This window comes from Puma concolor, chromosome C2 (genome assembly GCF_028749965.1).
Source record: "Puma concolor isolate L17-30 chromosome C2, mPumCon1.1.hap2, whole genome shotgun sequence".
NCBI classification, from domain to species: Eukaryota; Metazoa; Chordata; class Mammalia; order Carnivora; family Felidae; genus Puma; species Puma concolor.
In genome coordinates, this window is record NC_141675.1 from 63,182,875 (window position 1) to 63,198,615 (window position 15,741).

The 15,741-nt window shown below is 43.0% G+C and overlaps 1 protein-coding gene, 1 long non-coding RNA gene and 1 other non-coding gene across 3 annotated transcripts; 2 read left to right on the top strand and 1 right to left on the bottom strand.

Moving 5' to 3' along the window:
• Positions 1 to 7,582: 7,582 nt before the first annotated feature.
• On the top strand, positions 7,583 to 13,981 carry LOC147577289 (uncharacterized). The gene is made up of 2 exons (XR_015240112.1): positions 7,583 to 8,382; positions 12,954 to 13,981. It is a non-coding gene; the product is annotated as an uncharacterized LOC147577289 (long non-coding RNA).
• ACTRT3 (actin related protein T3) lies at positions 11,077 to 13,304 on the bottom strand. The gene is made up of 2 exons (XM_025914053.2): positions 12,982 to 13,304; positions 11,077 to 12,185 (listed from the first exon to the last, which is right to left on the bottom strand). The coding sequence occupies exons 1-2, from the start codon at positions 13,182 to 13,184 to the stop codon at positions 11,267 to 11,269; spliced, it is 1,122 nt and encodes a 373-aa protein (XP_025769838.1). The 5' UTR covers positions 13,185 to 13,304; the 3' UTR covers positions 11,077 to 11,266.
• Positions 13,982 to 14,804: 823 nt separating the features above from the next.
• Positions 14,805 to 14,877, top strand: TRNAV-AAC (transfer RNA valine (anticodon AAC)). Its single transcript has one exon. It is a non-coding gene; the product is annotated as a tRNA-Val (tRNA).
• The last annotated feature ends 864 nt before the right edge of the window (positions 14,878 to 15,741 follow it).

Consider the following 15,741-nt stretch of genomic DNA (forward strand, 5'->3'; position numbering starts at 1 on the left):
AATAAACATTAAAAAAAAAGGGAGAAAGAAAAACTATGAGATTCTTATTTTTTTTTTAATTCTTATTTATTTAGTTTTCTGTAGTTAAGCTAAAATGGGAATTAAAAGCTTTAATGTGTGTGCTTAAATTCTTGGGCCAGCCACTGACCCCTTCAAGTGATTTTACCTCCCAGTGTTTCAGTTTCTCCATTTGCAAAAGGGAGATAATGGTAGTTGCTTTATCTCACAAGGATGTCATGAAAATAAGTCAGATAAATTGCTTTGCCCTCCTTGGAAAGGGGCTCCAGAAAGTAAGCATTATTAGATATGATGATGAATACTCACAACTTCAAAGATATTTTTAAATTGCCCCCCAAGTCTTTGAACATGTTAAGCCTATGAATAGCACAGTGTTAGGTGTTTATACATTTCTGGCAAGCTTTCACCTCTTGTTAAAGCAGTAAATGGTCTTTGAACAAATGTATTTCTCATTCTTTGATAACTATGCTTCCTTGTTTGTACACTTGAAAGATGATTATCATCTGGCATGTGAGGTCAAGTCCAACTCCTTGGTGCCATTACAGTTCAATTGCAGCTTTAATTGAGTTTTTCTTCCAAGGTTGAAAATAAGTCATTTGGTTCACTTTGGTAAGCTCCTTGCACGCTAAAAAGTGATTGTGAGGTGAGTACAACTATTTTCTGCAAATGATATAAATAATGTTTTTCATTTTAGCTACAATATCCTCATTCGGAAATTGATATGAAAAATCCGGTATTTTTATTTCTTCGCTGTTGTATTTTTTTTTCTGATGGGTTTCCCTAAAATTGCTTTTAGTAGCTATAATTATGCATTTTAACATTTCTAACACAGACAGTCCCCGACTTACAGCGGTTTGACTTACAATTTCTTTACTTTAGGAAAGTACAAACGCGGTAAGTATGCTTTCAGTAGGAGCCATACTTGAAATGTCGAATGTTGACCTTTTCCCAGGCTAGCAATACGTGGTGGGATGCTCTCTCGAGATGCTGGGCAACAACAGGGAGCCTCAGGTCCCAGTCAGCCACGCCATCATGAGGGTGAACCAATACACTTACAACCTTCTGTACCCGGACCAGCCATTCCGTTTTTCACTTTCGGTAGAATATCCAGCAAATTACATAAGATATTCAACACTTTATTGTAACGTAGGCTTTGTGTTAGAGATTTTGCCCAAGGGTAAGCTAATGTCAGTGGTAGGCTAGGCAAAGCTATCATGTTCGGTACACCAGGTGTACTTTTGACTTATGAGATCTTCAACTTACAACGGGTTTATCAGGACATAACCTCATCGTGAGTCAAGAAAGATCTACACAGACAGCCATGGTACACACATAAATATCACCAAAGTAAAAACCTACAGACCCCAAGACAAAATACAGGATAGTAAACATCATCTAGGACATTTCTTATTACAGATGTGCATCACGTTCATCATTAGTATGATATTAGAAAAACTAACAGACCATTAGCACTACCATTCTTATCCACACTTCTCTTACCTATATGCCTAACACAAATCAAAACTCTTCCTGCTGGAGTAGCCAAACCACTCCCAGTAGAGTGCTGCAAAATCATTCTTTGCAAAGTAAGAGAATAACACCTACTTTTCCTCTCTTAAAGAACCCCCTCTCCAGGTAAGTCTCACTATATTCACTCGACAGATGTGGAATTTGAAGCTGGGTGCTTTACACTAGATCCCCCAGCTAGGTCAGAACACAGGCTAAATATGCTTGACCACAAGGATAACATCATTCGTATTCCTTCCTCTTTCGTTTTTCTCTCCAGGAAGAATTGAAGCAACACAAAGGAAGACACCGTACACTTTGATAACTCTCTAGGAGGGGAGATCTGAACCAGGATAAAGGAAAGGTAGGGGTAAAATGGCCTCAATTCTACCAAGTGATGGTAGAAGCCTCCTCACAGCTCCACCAGGATCTGACAGAACGGACACTGATGAACGATAGGCCTCCCTCAGGCAGAACCCCAGGAACAAATGTCCTAGGCCCTAAATATTATGAAGAAGGAGTGGCATTACTATTTCAGAATAGTATTAAAGCTTAATTTTGAAAGTCCTGCCTCCAATGATATACCCAGGGGCCGATAAAAGATGCCAACAGCATAGCGTCTTCTCAAATACGATTATCCTGGGTGGGCCTTGAACTGGTGGGATGGCCCAAACTCCCACATCTCTAGGGAAAGCATTCCTGGCATCTGGTATCGTTGAATTTACCTAGGCCAAAGGTCATAAATTAGTGGCCTATAATGAGCCAGATTTTACCTCAAAAGGCTCTTCAGTTGGCCCACTGCAATGACTTCTGCCACCAACCACCTAAGTCAGGCCAAACTGCACAGGCTAACGGCACAGTCCTCCACAAGACTGCCCTTACTCCAGATACCAGTCACAAGTTCAAGGGTCCCAGGCCACCCTCCCTTCTAAGGTGCTGGCTACAAATTTAGGGGTTCCTGCTGCTTCCTCAAGTTTGGTAATTTGCTAGAATGACTCACAGAAGTCAGGAAAATGCAATACTTATAATTACAGTTTTATTACAGCAAAAGGACAGGGAGGAGAGATGCAGAGAATAAGGTCTGGGAAAGTCTCAAATGTGAAGCTTCCACTGTTCTCTCCTGCGTCCTCAAGGATGTATCATCTTCCCAATACACTGATATGAGACAAGGTGGATTACTACCAACCAGGAAAGTTCATCCAAGCTTCCGTGTGTCCAGAGTTCTTACTAGGGCTTCATTATATCAGTATGATTGGTAAATCATGTATCAGTCTCTGCCCCCCCCCCCCGCCCCCGCAAACCCCTTCCCAGAAGGTTGGGTTGATAATCCCCCATTTGCTCTTTCTGGCACGACCAGCCCCATACTGAGTCATCTCAAAAACTATTAGTCATCTCACAAAGTATGAGAGGCCCACCATGAATAAGAAAGGCACTCCTACCACCTGGGAAAGTCCAAAGGTATAGAAGCTACTTCCCCAAACTCAGAAACAAAGACCAGCCCAAATTATTTATACACCCACACGATATTTAAATGTTATTTCAGATTAGCTACCAACATTTAAAACTGTGTTCACATAAAAATCTAAATGTTTTGTACTCCCCTAAAGTATTGGCCATCTTAGCCTTCCATTCCCACAAAGCTGCTGCCCGCTTTCTAAGGGACACTCGTGTCTCCCCACCATCTCCCTAGTCTCTACTTTCTTATTCTTGGAGTGATTCAGTCCTTTGTTTCCTTCACATCCACGGCAAACATTTAAATTTACAAACCCTGGCCTAGGCCTTGGGTGTTTGGGCTGTTTTCATTCCATCTCACATTATTAACTTCAAGGAATGTGTGGGGAAGGAAGGGCAATTACCTTTTGCCATTTCATTATCTTACTTCCAAGCTACTCTTCCTCTACACTTCATGTGAGTCTGGGTGCATGTGTGCATATATGCATGCCTGTGCCGTACAGGTGTCTCTTAGAAGGTCTTGAGCCAGGCTAATATGAAAGGTTTGACTGCAGAACCAGGACAAGCTGAAATAAAATTCATGTCATCTTCAGAGTCAAAAACTAGAGCCAACGGAGGACCTTAGAAAAGAAGCCTCTCATTATAAAGACAAAGCAAAACCTATGTTTCTCAATATCTTTAAAGCTATAGCTTCCTTCATAAGCGTAAAATTCTCACAACCTCCTTTATTATTTGATATTCGGCATAATTAACTGAAAAAAATAAGTGGGGCAGATACTATTATTTTCAAAATTCACATACCCCTTTCTCCCACTATACCGCTCTGTAAATCACTTGTTTAAAGAATATAAGAGGCATGAAACAAGCCCCAAGTACATCAGTGGCCATGTGGACGGGTACCTATAGTCTCTCTTAGGTACAAGTGTCACAGAGACCTTGAGTTTTATCTTCAGTATTTGTGGGTTTCATATTTTGAATTTATCTACTAAAATTTGTAAACCCCAAATCAATACCTGCAATGTTTTTACAGTCATTCACAAACACATGCAGAGCAGTAAAAAATTTCAGTCAACTGATTTTGAAGGTTCCCAGCAGAGGCCAAACAAGGGAACACTTTACATTCTCATTCCAAAAATAACACTGTAAATAACTGCCCTTTTTGTGTTCTATTTAGGGGCACTCTTTTGGTACTTTTGTGCTTTTTGTTATTGATTTTGTTATTTAAAATGACCCCCAAGCATAGTGTTGAAGTGCTATCTGGTGTTCCTAAGTGCAAGAAGGCTGTGATACAGGGGCAACTTGGTGGCTCAGTCCGACTCTTGGTTTTGGCTCAGTTCACGATCTCATGGTTTGTGAATTTGAGCCCTGTGTCAGGCTTCACGCTGACAGTGCAGAGCCTGCTTTGGATTCTCTCTCTCCTTCTCTCTGCCCCTCCCCTGCTCGTTCTCTCTCTCAAAATAAATAAATACTTTTAAAAAAAGAAAAAAAAAAGGAAGGCTGTGATATGATCCATATAGGAAATGCACATGCTAGATATGCTTCATACAGGCATGAGCTATATGAACTTGAGTACATTACTGATATATCCATATTAAATATATATGTAAATGTCAATGTTATATGTTAAATAATATAGTATTAAAAATAGTAAGTCAATCATATATTGAACATATATTAAGATATTAATATATTTCTTTAAACAGAAACACACATAAAACAAGATTATGCCTTAATCAGTTGGTGCAGATGTTGTGACCAGAGGCTCACAGAAACTTAATTCTATATTTCCCCCTAGAGAAATGGTTCAGTATTCATTAGTTCAATGTTTATAACTTTATAGAACTACCACAAATGACAAGGATCAGCTGTACGTGTAAAATAGTGAAGCACACATGGGACTTTCCAGCACAAAATCACATCAAAGGCGGCTGTGGAGGGAGTGGGGGTGGGGGTGGAAACTAAGCTCACAGGCAAGTAACCATTAAGGATGCGATTTCGTTTTAAACCAGAAAATGATGGTGCAATTAATGCTAGTCATTCTTCCCAGACAAACCAATGCAGCATTAAGATGCCACATGGTAAACAGAGCACTGAACTTAAAGTTGGGAGGCCTTGTTGCTGGTCCCAACTCTGCAAGTAATTAACTTAGGTAAGTCATCTAACCCCATTTAAGCAAGCGTGTTCTTTATCTGCTAGAGGGATTTAAGTCTTGTAGCAATAACTCACATTTGCCATAATTATTATCCACAAAAGCTTTCCATGTAAATTATATCATTGGATGACCCTGATGGTCCCTTTTTACTCCAAAACTGTATCACTTAAGAGAATTACTTTGCCAAACTAGAATAAATATATCAAATGTTTATAATACTAAGAAGAGCTTTCCTTTGGAATGTTTATAAGACATTAGTCAGAGGGAGGACTTCAAATACAAGAACTAAAAAACAGCTGTGGACTTACTTTTAAATTGTATTCATTCAATTAATATTTTCTTTTTAAAAATGAGAGAAAAACATTCCCAGTAGATGGCCATCCTTGCCTCAGGGCCCCATACCACAAATCTTGTAAATGCGGAGAAGCTAAAGTACCACTAGGTGGAGCAGGAACAAAAGACATTTATTTATAGTTCAAGGAACGCTGGCAGTCTTCAAGAGGTCTTAAAAGGTCACCTTCTGAGTACATGGAAGCTTGGTGAAGCGGAGTTATCGCGACCTACTCGCCCTGTGTGCTTTCCAGAAAACCATGCTGAGGAAAATTCTTCTTCTTCTTAGAGAACATTACCAGCAACAGTGAATTCCAGCTTTTTCACATGTCTATAATTGGGCTAAGAATTGTGTTGGACAACACTGAAGGACCTATTTTAGGTAATGGGATGAGGTACTGCAGACCCACACATTTACAAATTTGCTGACATGGTCCTCCAGACTGGTTCTTTCCGTTGTTGGGGCGGGACGTGAGCAGAGTATCATCACCCTGGTAATTTGTCTTTATAACGCAGGCCCCAGGGGCACCTGGGTGGCTCAGTCGGTTGGGGCGTCCCACTTCGGCTCAGGTCATGATCTTACGTTTGTTGAGTTCCAGCCCCGCGTCAGGCTCTGTGCTGATAGCTCAGAGCCTGGAGCGTGCTTCAGATTCTGTGTCTCTCTCTCTCCCTCCCCCTCCCCTGCTCATGCTCTGCCAGTCTCTCAAAAATAAATGTTAATTTTTTTTTTTTTTTTAATAAAAAATGTTAAAATGCAGGTCGCGGGCTACCATCTCTCCCAGCAACAACCCCCTGAATAGCTGTCTTAAGGAAGTGAAGGCACTCTTTTGGGATGAATCCATACGTAAATTTGGATTTAGTCTTTGGGGATAACTGGGCAGAAGGGCCTGTAGGTTGTTTCCTTTAACCTAGTAGGCCATCAGTTTATTTTCTTTCCTGAAAGAACACCAGATCCAAATGGGGGCGGGGGTGGTAATATATTTCCTTCTTTTCCGTTTGTCGCCACTTAATGCTTTGCAACCACTGGCAGAGGCAAAGAAAATTAACAAGCTAGCACCATTAAAGGAACAATATTCACTGTTTTGAGAACACACTAGTTCTGGTTAACAAATACTTACGAAATGTTTAACAATCCCATCGAGGGGACTGGCTGCGTGATCTACTTTCCAGATCTACTTTCGTAAAGGCAAAACCTCAACAAAACCCCCAGATCAGCTAATACATGAAGTACAAATGGGCAACAAAACCAGAGGCAGGGGATTAGGACAAAAACCCTACAAAAGAATGGCTCGCTGACTGCTTGGCTCACTGCCCATTCATCTGGGCCAATTTCATAAATGTTCTCCACGCATCCTTCTGCCAATCTGCACGCACCCTAGTCCAATCCGCGGGTATCGCGACCCCACCGGCCCACCGCTGATGGCGAAGGGAGACCGACGCGCACAAAAGGAGTTCCCCCCCCCCCCGCCCCCACCCCTTCCCTTGGAAAGCCGACTGCGGGCCTCCAACAACACCTCAGCAGGCGGCATGTGTCTGAGCCCAGTCCCGGGTGCAAGTCCCACAGCTCAGGGAAGCGCACCGCGCGCGGGGACCTGCTCCCGTTTCTCTCCCTGCGGTCAGAGCCTCGCCCTTGGCCCCCCCAAGGGACCCGCGGCTGACAGAGCCCAACTCTTCGCGACGGCAATGGGTGCCTCCGGAGAAGCCCCGGGCCGACCGCGGCCTCTAGGCGGGACGCGGGGGCTAAGGAGGCGAGCCACCGCAGGGTCCTGGGAGGGGCGAGCAAGTCAGCAGCTGACATTTTTTGTTTGCTCCAAACTGTACGGTGGACGGCGGTAGGCCGAGGCTTTTCCGCCCGCTGAAAGTCAGCGAAAAAAACAGCGTGCGGGAAACAAAAGCGCGGCGCCTACGCCCTTCTCAGTTAGGGTTAGACAAAAACTGACCGCTTCCCCTCCCAGGCCCACCCTCCACAACCCGAGGTGCAAAACGCCGCGGCTCCCTATAAAGACAGTGGCCGCCGTACGCGCCGATTGGCTAAAGCCCTCCCGTCGCGGTTCTCGCGACATCCGTCCTCACCCACCCACCCCCCTTTTTTTTTTTTGGAATGCTCTATTTCCGGCCGTGAGGACAGCTGCGCCCCTCCCCCCACATTTCCTGGGAAAAGCGTTAGGTATTTCCCGACGTACTTTGAAAGTAAAAACGAGCTTGTCCTACTGCACTGGCTCCGTTTTCCCTGCCTTAAGGACCGGGTGCACCTGCCTTAAGGACCGGCCTCGGTGCGCTCGACCACCCTAAGAAAATGAAGTTCACAGAAAAATTTTAGGGCCTGGGAAATATGACAGTGATTCTCACCTCTAGTCACATTTGTTAGAGATCTTTAAGAAAATAGATTCCCGGATAGCCTTGGCTAAACCAGAAGGTTGGCTGTGCTCGTTGGATTGCCTTGGAGTTCCTTCCCTGCTCCCTTCTTAGAAGGCCTCTCTGCAACGTCTTCTTGAACATAGGATGGGTTTTATTAAGTATAACTATTTCATTCTTAATCTTAACATTCAAGATTTGAATTTACCTTTTATTAGGAAATGAAAGCTTTTCAGTCATTGACTTTGCTTTAATGTTGTGTCATGATTAGGTTAAAAATCCACCGTAAATTGTACCAAGTTTCTGTAATGGTATAATATTGTTTTACATATAACTGGCTGATCCTAATTGTAGAATTCATGTTCAGTTGGGTGAATTCTGTGGAGTTGTCGCTATTGACACCTCAGTCTGAAAGAAAGATACAATATTAGAGGGGTTGGTTTCCAACGATTTTAAGGGCAGGGAAAATATAAACGTGATTTTCCATTTTATTCCTTATCCCTAGATTACTTGAAAAGGATCATCTATGATCCCATGTTAGAGGCTGGAGTCAGTACAGAATATTCCAGGTAGGTTGTTGAGTTAACTACCTCAGACCACGGTTCAGAATTGTTTGCCTGACTAATGTAGCAAGCAATTTACTTTGGGATCGCTTTAAACTTAAATCTCTTAACCTGTTTAAATATCAATTTTTTAAATTTGTAAAATGGGAATAATGCTCGTCTCGCTCATTGAGAGACTAAGAGAAAAATTACCAGGTGTACTCACAACTGCAAAGAAAAGACCTCCCCCCACCCCCCCCCTGCCGTTCCCAGAACCAGCCAGGGTGCGCCGGGTTGTGGTCTGACCTAAAGGCGGGAACCAATCAAGTTCTGCTGAGTGGTTTGAAAAAAAGGCGGGAACCAATCAAGTTCTGCTGAGTGTTCAAATTTAAATGTTAACCAATAACAGCTCTGTAACCGCAAAAAAAAATCCCTAACTTGTTTGTGCCCGTCTATAAAAGAAGCTGGAAGATCCTCGCTCAGGGCCTTTTAGCGTCACCGGCAACTAGTGCGCCGAGCACCAGGTTCGAACCTGCAATAAACTACCCTTGCCGCTTGGCTTTCACTCTGGACTCTGGTGGTTTGTTTTCAGGGGGGTCTCTCGAATCGGGGCATATCACTCATCTCTCTGGGATGCTGAAGTTTTGCTTTGTGTTTTAAGTTTATTTTTGAGAGAGAGGCAGAGAGAGCAAGAGGAGGAGGGGCAGAGAGGGAGAGACAGAATCTGAACCAGACTCTACACCGTCAGCATGGAGCCCAATCCTGGGCTTGAACCTATCAACCACGAGCTGATGACCTGAGCTGAAGGCAAGAATCTGATGCTTAACCCACTGAGCCACCCAGGCCCCCCTGAGATGTTGAAGTTTAAATTAGATAAATGTGTAGATAGCTCTATTTTCTTTTAGAAAACAGTTTCAGAATTCTGAAGAATAAGTTCATGCTCTCTACAGTGCTTGTGAATCTGGTGAGTGCAGCATCAACTGTTCACAGTGCCCTCAGATAATCATTTTTTACACGGTATCCAATCTAGTTTTCCTTATAATCACTGACGTGGGAGAGAAGTACCTAGGAATGAAATGCACCTCTTCACAAATGCTTGACTCAGGCCCACTTCTCCTTGTACAATGTGCCCATCATTATTACACCTTGGAATCTTTGCCCTAATGTTACCTCTGCCCAGAATTTTCTTTTGGTCAATTCTCCATATCTACATACCTACTGGGAGTGCACCATAGAGAGCATCAGGGAAGGGGATAGAGATGAAAAGGGAAATCCCACAATCCCTATCTTCTAAGAACGTATCTATTGCGGGAGAAAGACAAGCAAACTAAAAGATACGGCTGCATAAATTAAGTGGTCAATAGAAGAACAAATAACAATGCGCTGGAGGACACAATGAATTTTGACTGAAGTAGCATCTAATTCTACAACAGAAGATAACAGATTTCATTGTATTCGCAAAGTTTCTAGGGGCGCCTGGATGGCTCAGTCAGTTGGGTTGGGCGTCTGACTTTGGCTCAGGTCATGATCTCCCAGTTCGTGTGTTCGAGCCGCATCAGTCTCTGTGCTGACAGCTTGGAGCTTGGAGCCTGATTCTAATTCTGTGTCTCCCTCTCTCCCTCTGCCCCTCTCCCACTTGCACTCTGTCTCTCTCTCTTTATATTTTAGTACATAGTTTTATGTACTAAACAAAAAAGAATAAAATTAAAAGGTATCTTTACAGAGTTTATCCTATTTGAAATTTACAATGACCCTGTGAGACAGACAGGGATTAGCAGCCCCACTTTATGGATAAGAAAAATTTATCTTCAAAATGTTCATGCAGCTGGTAGGTGGTAGAGCCTCGACCTAAATCCACATGTGCTGCCCCTGAATTCTGAGGAAAGGGCATTACATTAGGTTTAAATTTCAGCTGTCTTTCAAATCTAGCCCCAGAGCCAAATCTACCAGAAAGTCTTCCACGAGAGCTCAAGGTATTTTCCTCCTTATGAACCCCCAGACCATTTTATGCTTCTCTTAGGACACCAAATCACTTTCTACCTAGTATTATTATAATCAAGGCATAAATCTCACCTCTTATACTAGACTGCTGGCTTCTTAAGGACAGGATCTCACTCCTGCTTTAGCAGTCATTGTGCTTAACACAGTGCTTTGCACAGAGCAGATATGAAATACTTTGAGTTACATGAATACTGCCATCATTATCAAGAACCCAGGTCATTTCAGACTCTTCCCCCATCATATCTAGCTAGATACCAAGACTTGTCGGGTTTTTTTGTAATTACTTCTTCTGAATTCCTATTGTCTATAATCTTGAGTCTTATGACTTGACTACTTTATATCTAGACTAATAACTGGTTAACTGATCACCAAATCTCCAGGGCCTTCCCAGCCCAATTTATTCTCCAAACCACTGCCACATTCATCTTAATTTCCTATGTTTCCTTCTTTTCATTCTTTAATTGTTCTCCTTTGCCTATAGGACGTGTAACACAAAGCCTCCCTTTCCAGTCCTTGGCCTTCATTTACTTTCCTAGTCATTGCTCTTAGTCTGCTCAATGTGAGCTCTTTATTTCAATAAAACCAGTCTATTAAGCATGCCTTGAATATGCTTTGTTCATTATGTAAACCTCAACAAACTTAAATCTCTATCACCCAGTTGGCACACATGTTGCACTACAAATTTTTCCAAGGGAAAGATGAGAACTTCAAGGTCAAGAATAATGTTTCCTCTAGCATTTAATTTGGTTCTACTCCAGAAACAGGTTGTTTGCTTCACCCATCACAGAAATGGAAGAGACATGGACATTCCAACAACTGAAATACTTTCTGTTCTCTCAGACACATATGATATCCAAAGTTTTCTGTCACATATACTCAAAGCATTTTTTTCTAACCATTTTATCTGTATTCAGAAGCATCTTTGATGTACTATGTTGGGTCCAACTTCTTTAAATTCTGCCTTAGTGATCCACATGTCCTGGAAAGCAGACAGGGATGCAAGAATAGAGCCTCCCATCCACACTGATAGTTTCCTTTCTGGGGGAACTGTAACTTGCACAGGTGTATTGGCAGGTACCATATTTGCTACACCTTTAACTAGCCTCTTGTCTAAACCGGGGAAAGAGGTTGATCCCCCAGCAAGGATAATATTGGAGAAAAACGAGTTCCTTAGATCTGTATCGCATTTCATTATGCTGTTGAAACACAACTTATCGATGCCAGGGGTCTGAAGGTTCCTAAGACGTGGAGAGAAGAGGGCCTCTGGACAATGAAAGAGTTGGTCATAGAGCTTGATCATCGTCCCATCAGGCAGCTGGTAAACTTTCTCTATAGAATCACGTTTCTTGGCCATTTCCTCTTCGTAGTTCATTACCACATAACAAGAAGTTTCCTTAATGTCTGCAACAATCTTTCTGTCTGCAGCACTAAGCAGCATGATGCCCTGCTCCTTCAACAGTGTCATGAGGTAGTTGGTGAGGTCAAGGCCTCCCAGATCTAGCTGCTGGACACCATGAGGCAGACAGTAACCCTCAAAGATGGGCACACACTGGGTAACCCCAGCACCTGAGTTCAGCACAAAACCAGTTGTGAAGCCAGCAGCAAAGAGAGCCAGCACCCCCTGAATGGACATATAAAAGGCAGGCACCTCCAGATGCTCAAAAAACACTTCAGTGATTTGTTGCCGGTTGGCCAGTGGGTTCAGTGCTGGCTCCGTAATCAAGACTGGGCCATCACAGGCCTTTAGTTTCAGGTTATGATCATAGATATGCTTCCACATGACCTCCATGTCCCCCCAGGAAGTAATGAGACCACGTTCCACTGGGTAGCTGTAGGAAAAGCAGTAAGAAAAGTGACAGCTTTTTTTTTTTTTTTTTAGTGGCAGCTTTTAATTTTTTCAGCACCTACTCTCTTCAAACCTGGGTTAATCCCCATACTTATTACCAGTACCCTTTGTGGGCAGTGACTGTCACAGCCAGTTAGAGAAGGTAACTGCCAGCAAAAGTTTGCATAGCTGACTTCCTCTGCAATTTTTGTTGCTTTCCATTTGTCCCCGCTTTGGAAGACAAAGAATCTTTAAAAAAACAAAAAAAATTTGGGAAGTCTTTGGAGCACCTGGCTGGGTTAAGTCAGTTAAGCATCTGACTCTTGATCTTTGCTCAGGTCAGGAATTCCCAGTTGGTGGGATCAAGTCCCAAGCTCTAGGCAGATCCTGCTTGGGATTCCCTCTCTCCCTCTCTCTTTCTGCCCCTCCCCTGCTCCCTCTCTCTCAAAATAAATAAACTTTAAACGAAGTTTAAAAATTGGGAAATCTTTACATAATAGTACAGTTTTAATATCAATTAATTGAAGAAAATAACCCACAGGGAGAAAGTGACATCCTTAAATAAACTTGTACATTATGAACGGTGACTTTATTTATACATTTGAACAGATCTGTTTACATACGAAGAGCAAGTAATGCTAACCCTTTAGATGTCTGGTACCCTCAGAGATTTGTGGCCTGCACCAGCGGGTTGAAACTTCCTGTTCCTGTCTTCCTTGTTCTCTCACCCTTATGCCCCTCATCTAGACCCTCCCTCTTTCCGCTCCACTAGGGTCCTGCCCGCTGTGAGAAGACGGTACCTGATGGACAACGAGTTTCTCCGTTCCTGCGCTTGGTCACCTACACACGTTTCCAGCGCGCCCTCCGCTACCCAGCCCTGTCCTTTGGCCCGGCCGATAATGTTGGGGTAGACGAACTGGGGCTCCCGCGACCCAGCCAGGCCCGCCTTAATCACTCCTGAGCCGTTGTCGATCACCACTGGTAGCTGGTAGTAGTAGCTCATGCTGCCGCCTCCTCCTCCTATCGCCTGGCTGCTCCGGCTGCCCTGGCTGCGGGCTACGCTAGGGAGCGAAAGTGCCAGCGCGGGCCCTTGGGCAGCGCCAGAAGGCCTACGGCCTGGAACGTCGCGTCACAGAAGCGCTGGCCTGACCACGGGGCCTGCGCCTGGCAGGCGTGCCCTGGAGAGCCCAGGCCCATTGACCCTCCAAAGTGCTGCGCCCCCCCCCCCCCCACCCCCCGACTGCATCTCACAGGGGCTGGGTCACTTGCCACCCCCTGGAATCCCGGGATACCAATATCAGGAAAACCCAACTTTCTTCACTAATGATATAAATCTAACCCTTCACAAGGGGCCTTCCCCAATACCTCGATGAGTCATAAAAAGTTTTCTTTTCCAAAGCCTTTGAATTCTGGTTAATGTGCCTGTCCATGGGCATGTTGAAAGTTCTAGAATGTGCCCTTGAACCTAGGAAAAGGTGGGAAGATTTGACTAGAGAAAGTTGTCACAGAAGACGCCCGGTTTGTGCTTCTGGAAACCCTTGTCAACTTTTGAAAACACAAAGGAAAGAATGCTAGGATTTAAAGTGGGCTTTATATACTTTTATTATTGTTTCTATACACCAGGCAAATACTTTGTTGCGCTTCTTTCCTGCAGTTTCTAAGCAAAATGTAGTCAAAACCAAAATGGTAGAAGCTCACTTTTTTGGATTGATTGATTTTTAGCAATCTCATCTGGTTATCCCCCATGTAATATGAAGGTCATTCCTATTTCCTAAAAAATACAGGTAATGGTCTCACGGTTTCCTGAGTTGGAGCCCCGCATCCGGCTCTGCACTAACTGTGCAGAGTCTACTTGGGATTCTCTCTCTCTCTCCTTCTTTCTCTGCCTCTTGCCTCTCCACCACTCTGTTGTCTCTCTCTCTCAAAATAAATAAAAACTTAAAAAAAAAAAAAAAAAGACGTGATTTTTAGGCATAAGGATGTGTCTGCCTCTTTGCAAGAAAAGTGATATTCCTTAGGTCCTATGAAGTTTAGGTTTAGAAAAATTTAAGTACATTGTGTGCCAAAAAGTGCATCTTTGGTGTCTGATTTTTTACCCCCTCAATTTTACACACTATGTAGAGCATTTAAAAACACCTCAGCAAGTTCGAACCTCTGGTTGGTCTCTGAAAGCAGGGGAGGAAATTTCAAAAGCTATTTACTTGTCTCTCCACCAGAGGTTGAAAGGGTCACCTAAGTAACAGCCGTGGCACTTGGTGCTGCAAGCCTCTGCAAGAAGAGGGAGGCCACTGAAGCCCCGCACTACACCCTGCCTTCTGAGCAACGTCTCTCCAGGAAAGGATACGAAATAAAACATTTCTTTCCCACAGAAGTGTTACTCAAAGGAAGGGCAAGGAGCGAGTGCCTGGTTTCTGCAGCGGTACCTAAGAGTCTGAAAAAAAGTGCATGCAAATTCCAACTTTTAGAATAGTTTCAGCACTATACAATTAAACATTTAGTTATTTTCCTTTTCTGATTGTTTTGTTTTATTTTTCCTGTTAAAAGCTATCTCAACATTACGTGCCTGTGAACTCCAAATTACTACTTCATATGAAGGACTTTCTGAACCACAGCACCCAGCCGAGTTTCCGTAGTGTAGTGGTTATCACGTTCGCCTAACACGCGAAAGGTCCCCGGTTCGAAACCGGGCGGAAACAGATTTTTTCTTTTTTTTTCTTTTTTCTTTTCTACAGGGTTCACCCGAAACGGAGCCATGTGGTTCTCACCAATTATTCCAGACTTTTAAAACACATTCTTAATAGCAACTTACTGAACAGTGAGAATTTAAACTTTCACCCTGGTTATGTTATTCAGCAAATATTTTTATTGACAGCTTGCCATGTGGAAGTGCTTCAAAAAAAAAAAATTCAAATCACAACCTTCTACTTAAAAATAATGTAACATACAGCCTCGAGAGGAGCTCAAACACAGCGGTAAAACTGTTAGCCTTGTTGCCTCCTAAGCACCTTTTGTGTTACAAGTCATGTGGTTTTCCATTAGTTTTCCCCTTCAGACTGCAAATTCCTCATTGCCGGGAGACCATGTTTTAGTCTTATTTTATACATACTTAGTGTCGTGCTTAACACCTGGTAGAGACTTATATTTCTGAATGAACTACCGAAAAGGGTTTCAACAAAATATAAAAGTGGAATCATAAAGGTGTAATCTAGAGCCAGCCTCAACTTTTCCCCTTGTAAACTTTATGGTAGTGGCTTTATTCACAAACATGTTTCTTACCGCCTAGAGAAAAGAAGTTAAAGAGCAAACAGTGTCGTTGAAAAAAATCTCAGAAGAAATGGGTAAATTCCAGTTGAGACTGTCTTTTAAAATGAAGTCATGAGTAAATAGTCTATGGTCCTGACACATCTTTAACAAGAATAAATGTAGTTCTGGTTTTCTTAGAACTATGATATCCGTAAGTACTAGGGGAAAATTCACCGTAAAATATCAACACGACTTATCCTACTGTTTCTGTGCCTGTTGTAGGTTACACAGATAACTGGCATTCTTTTCACTGTACA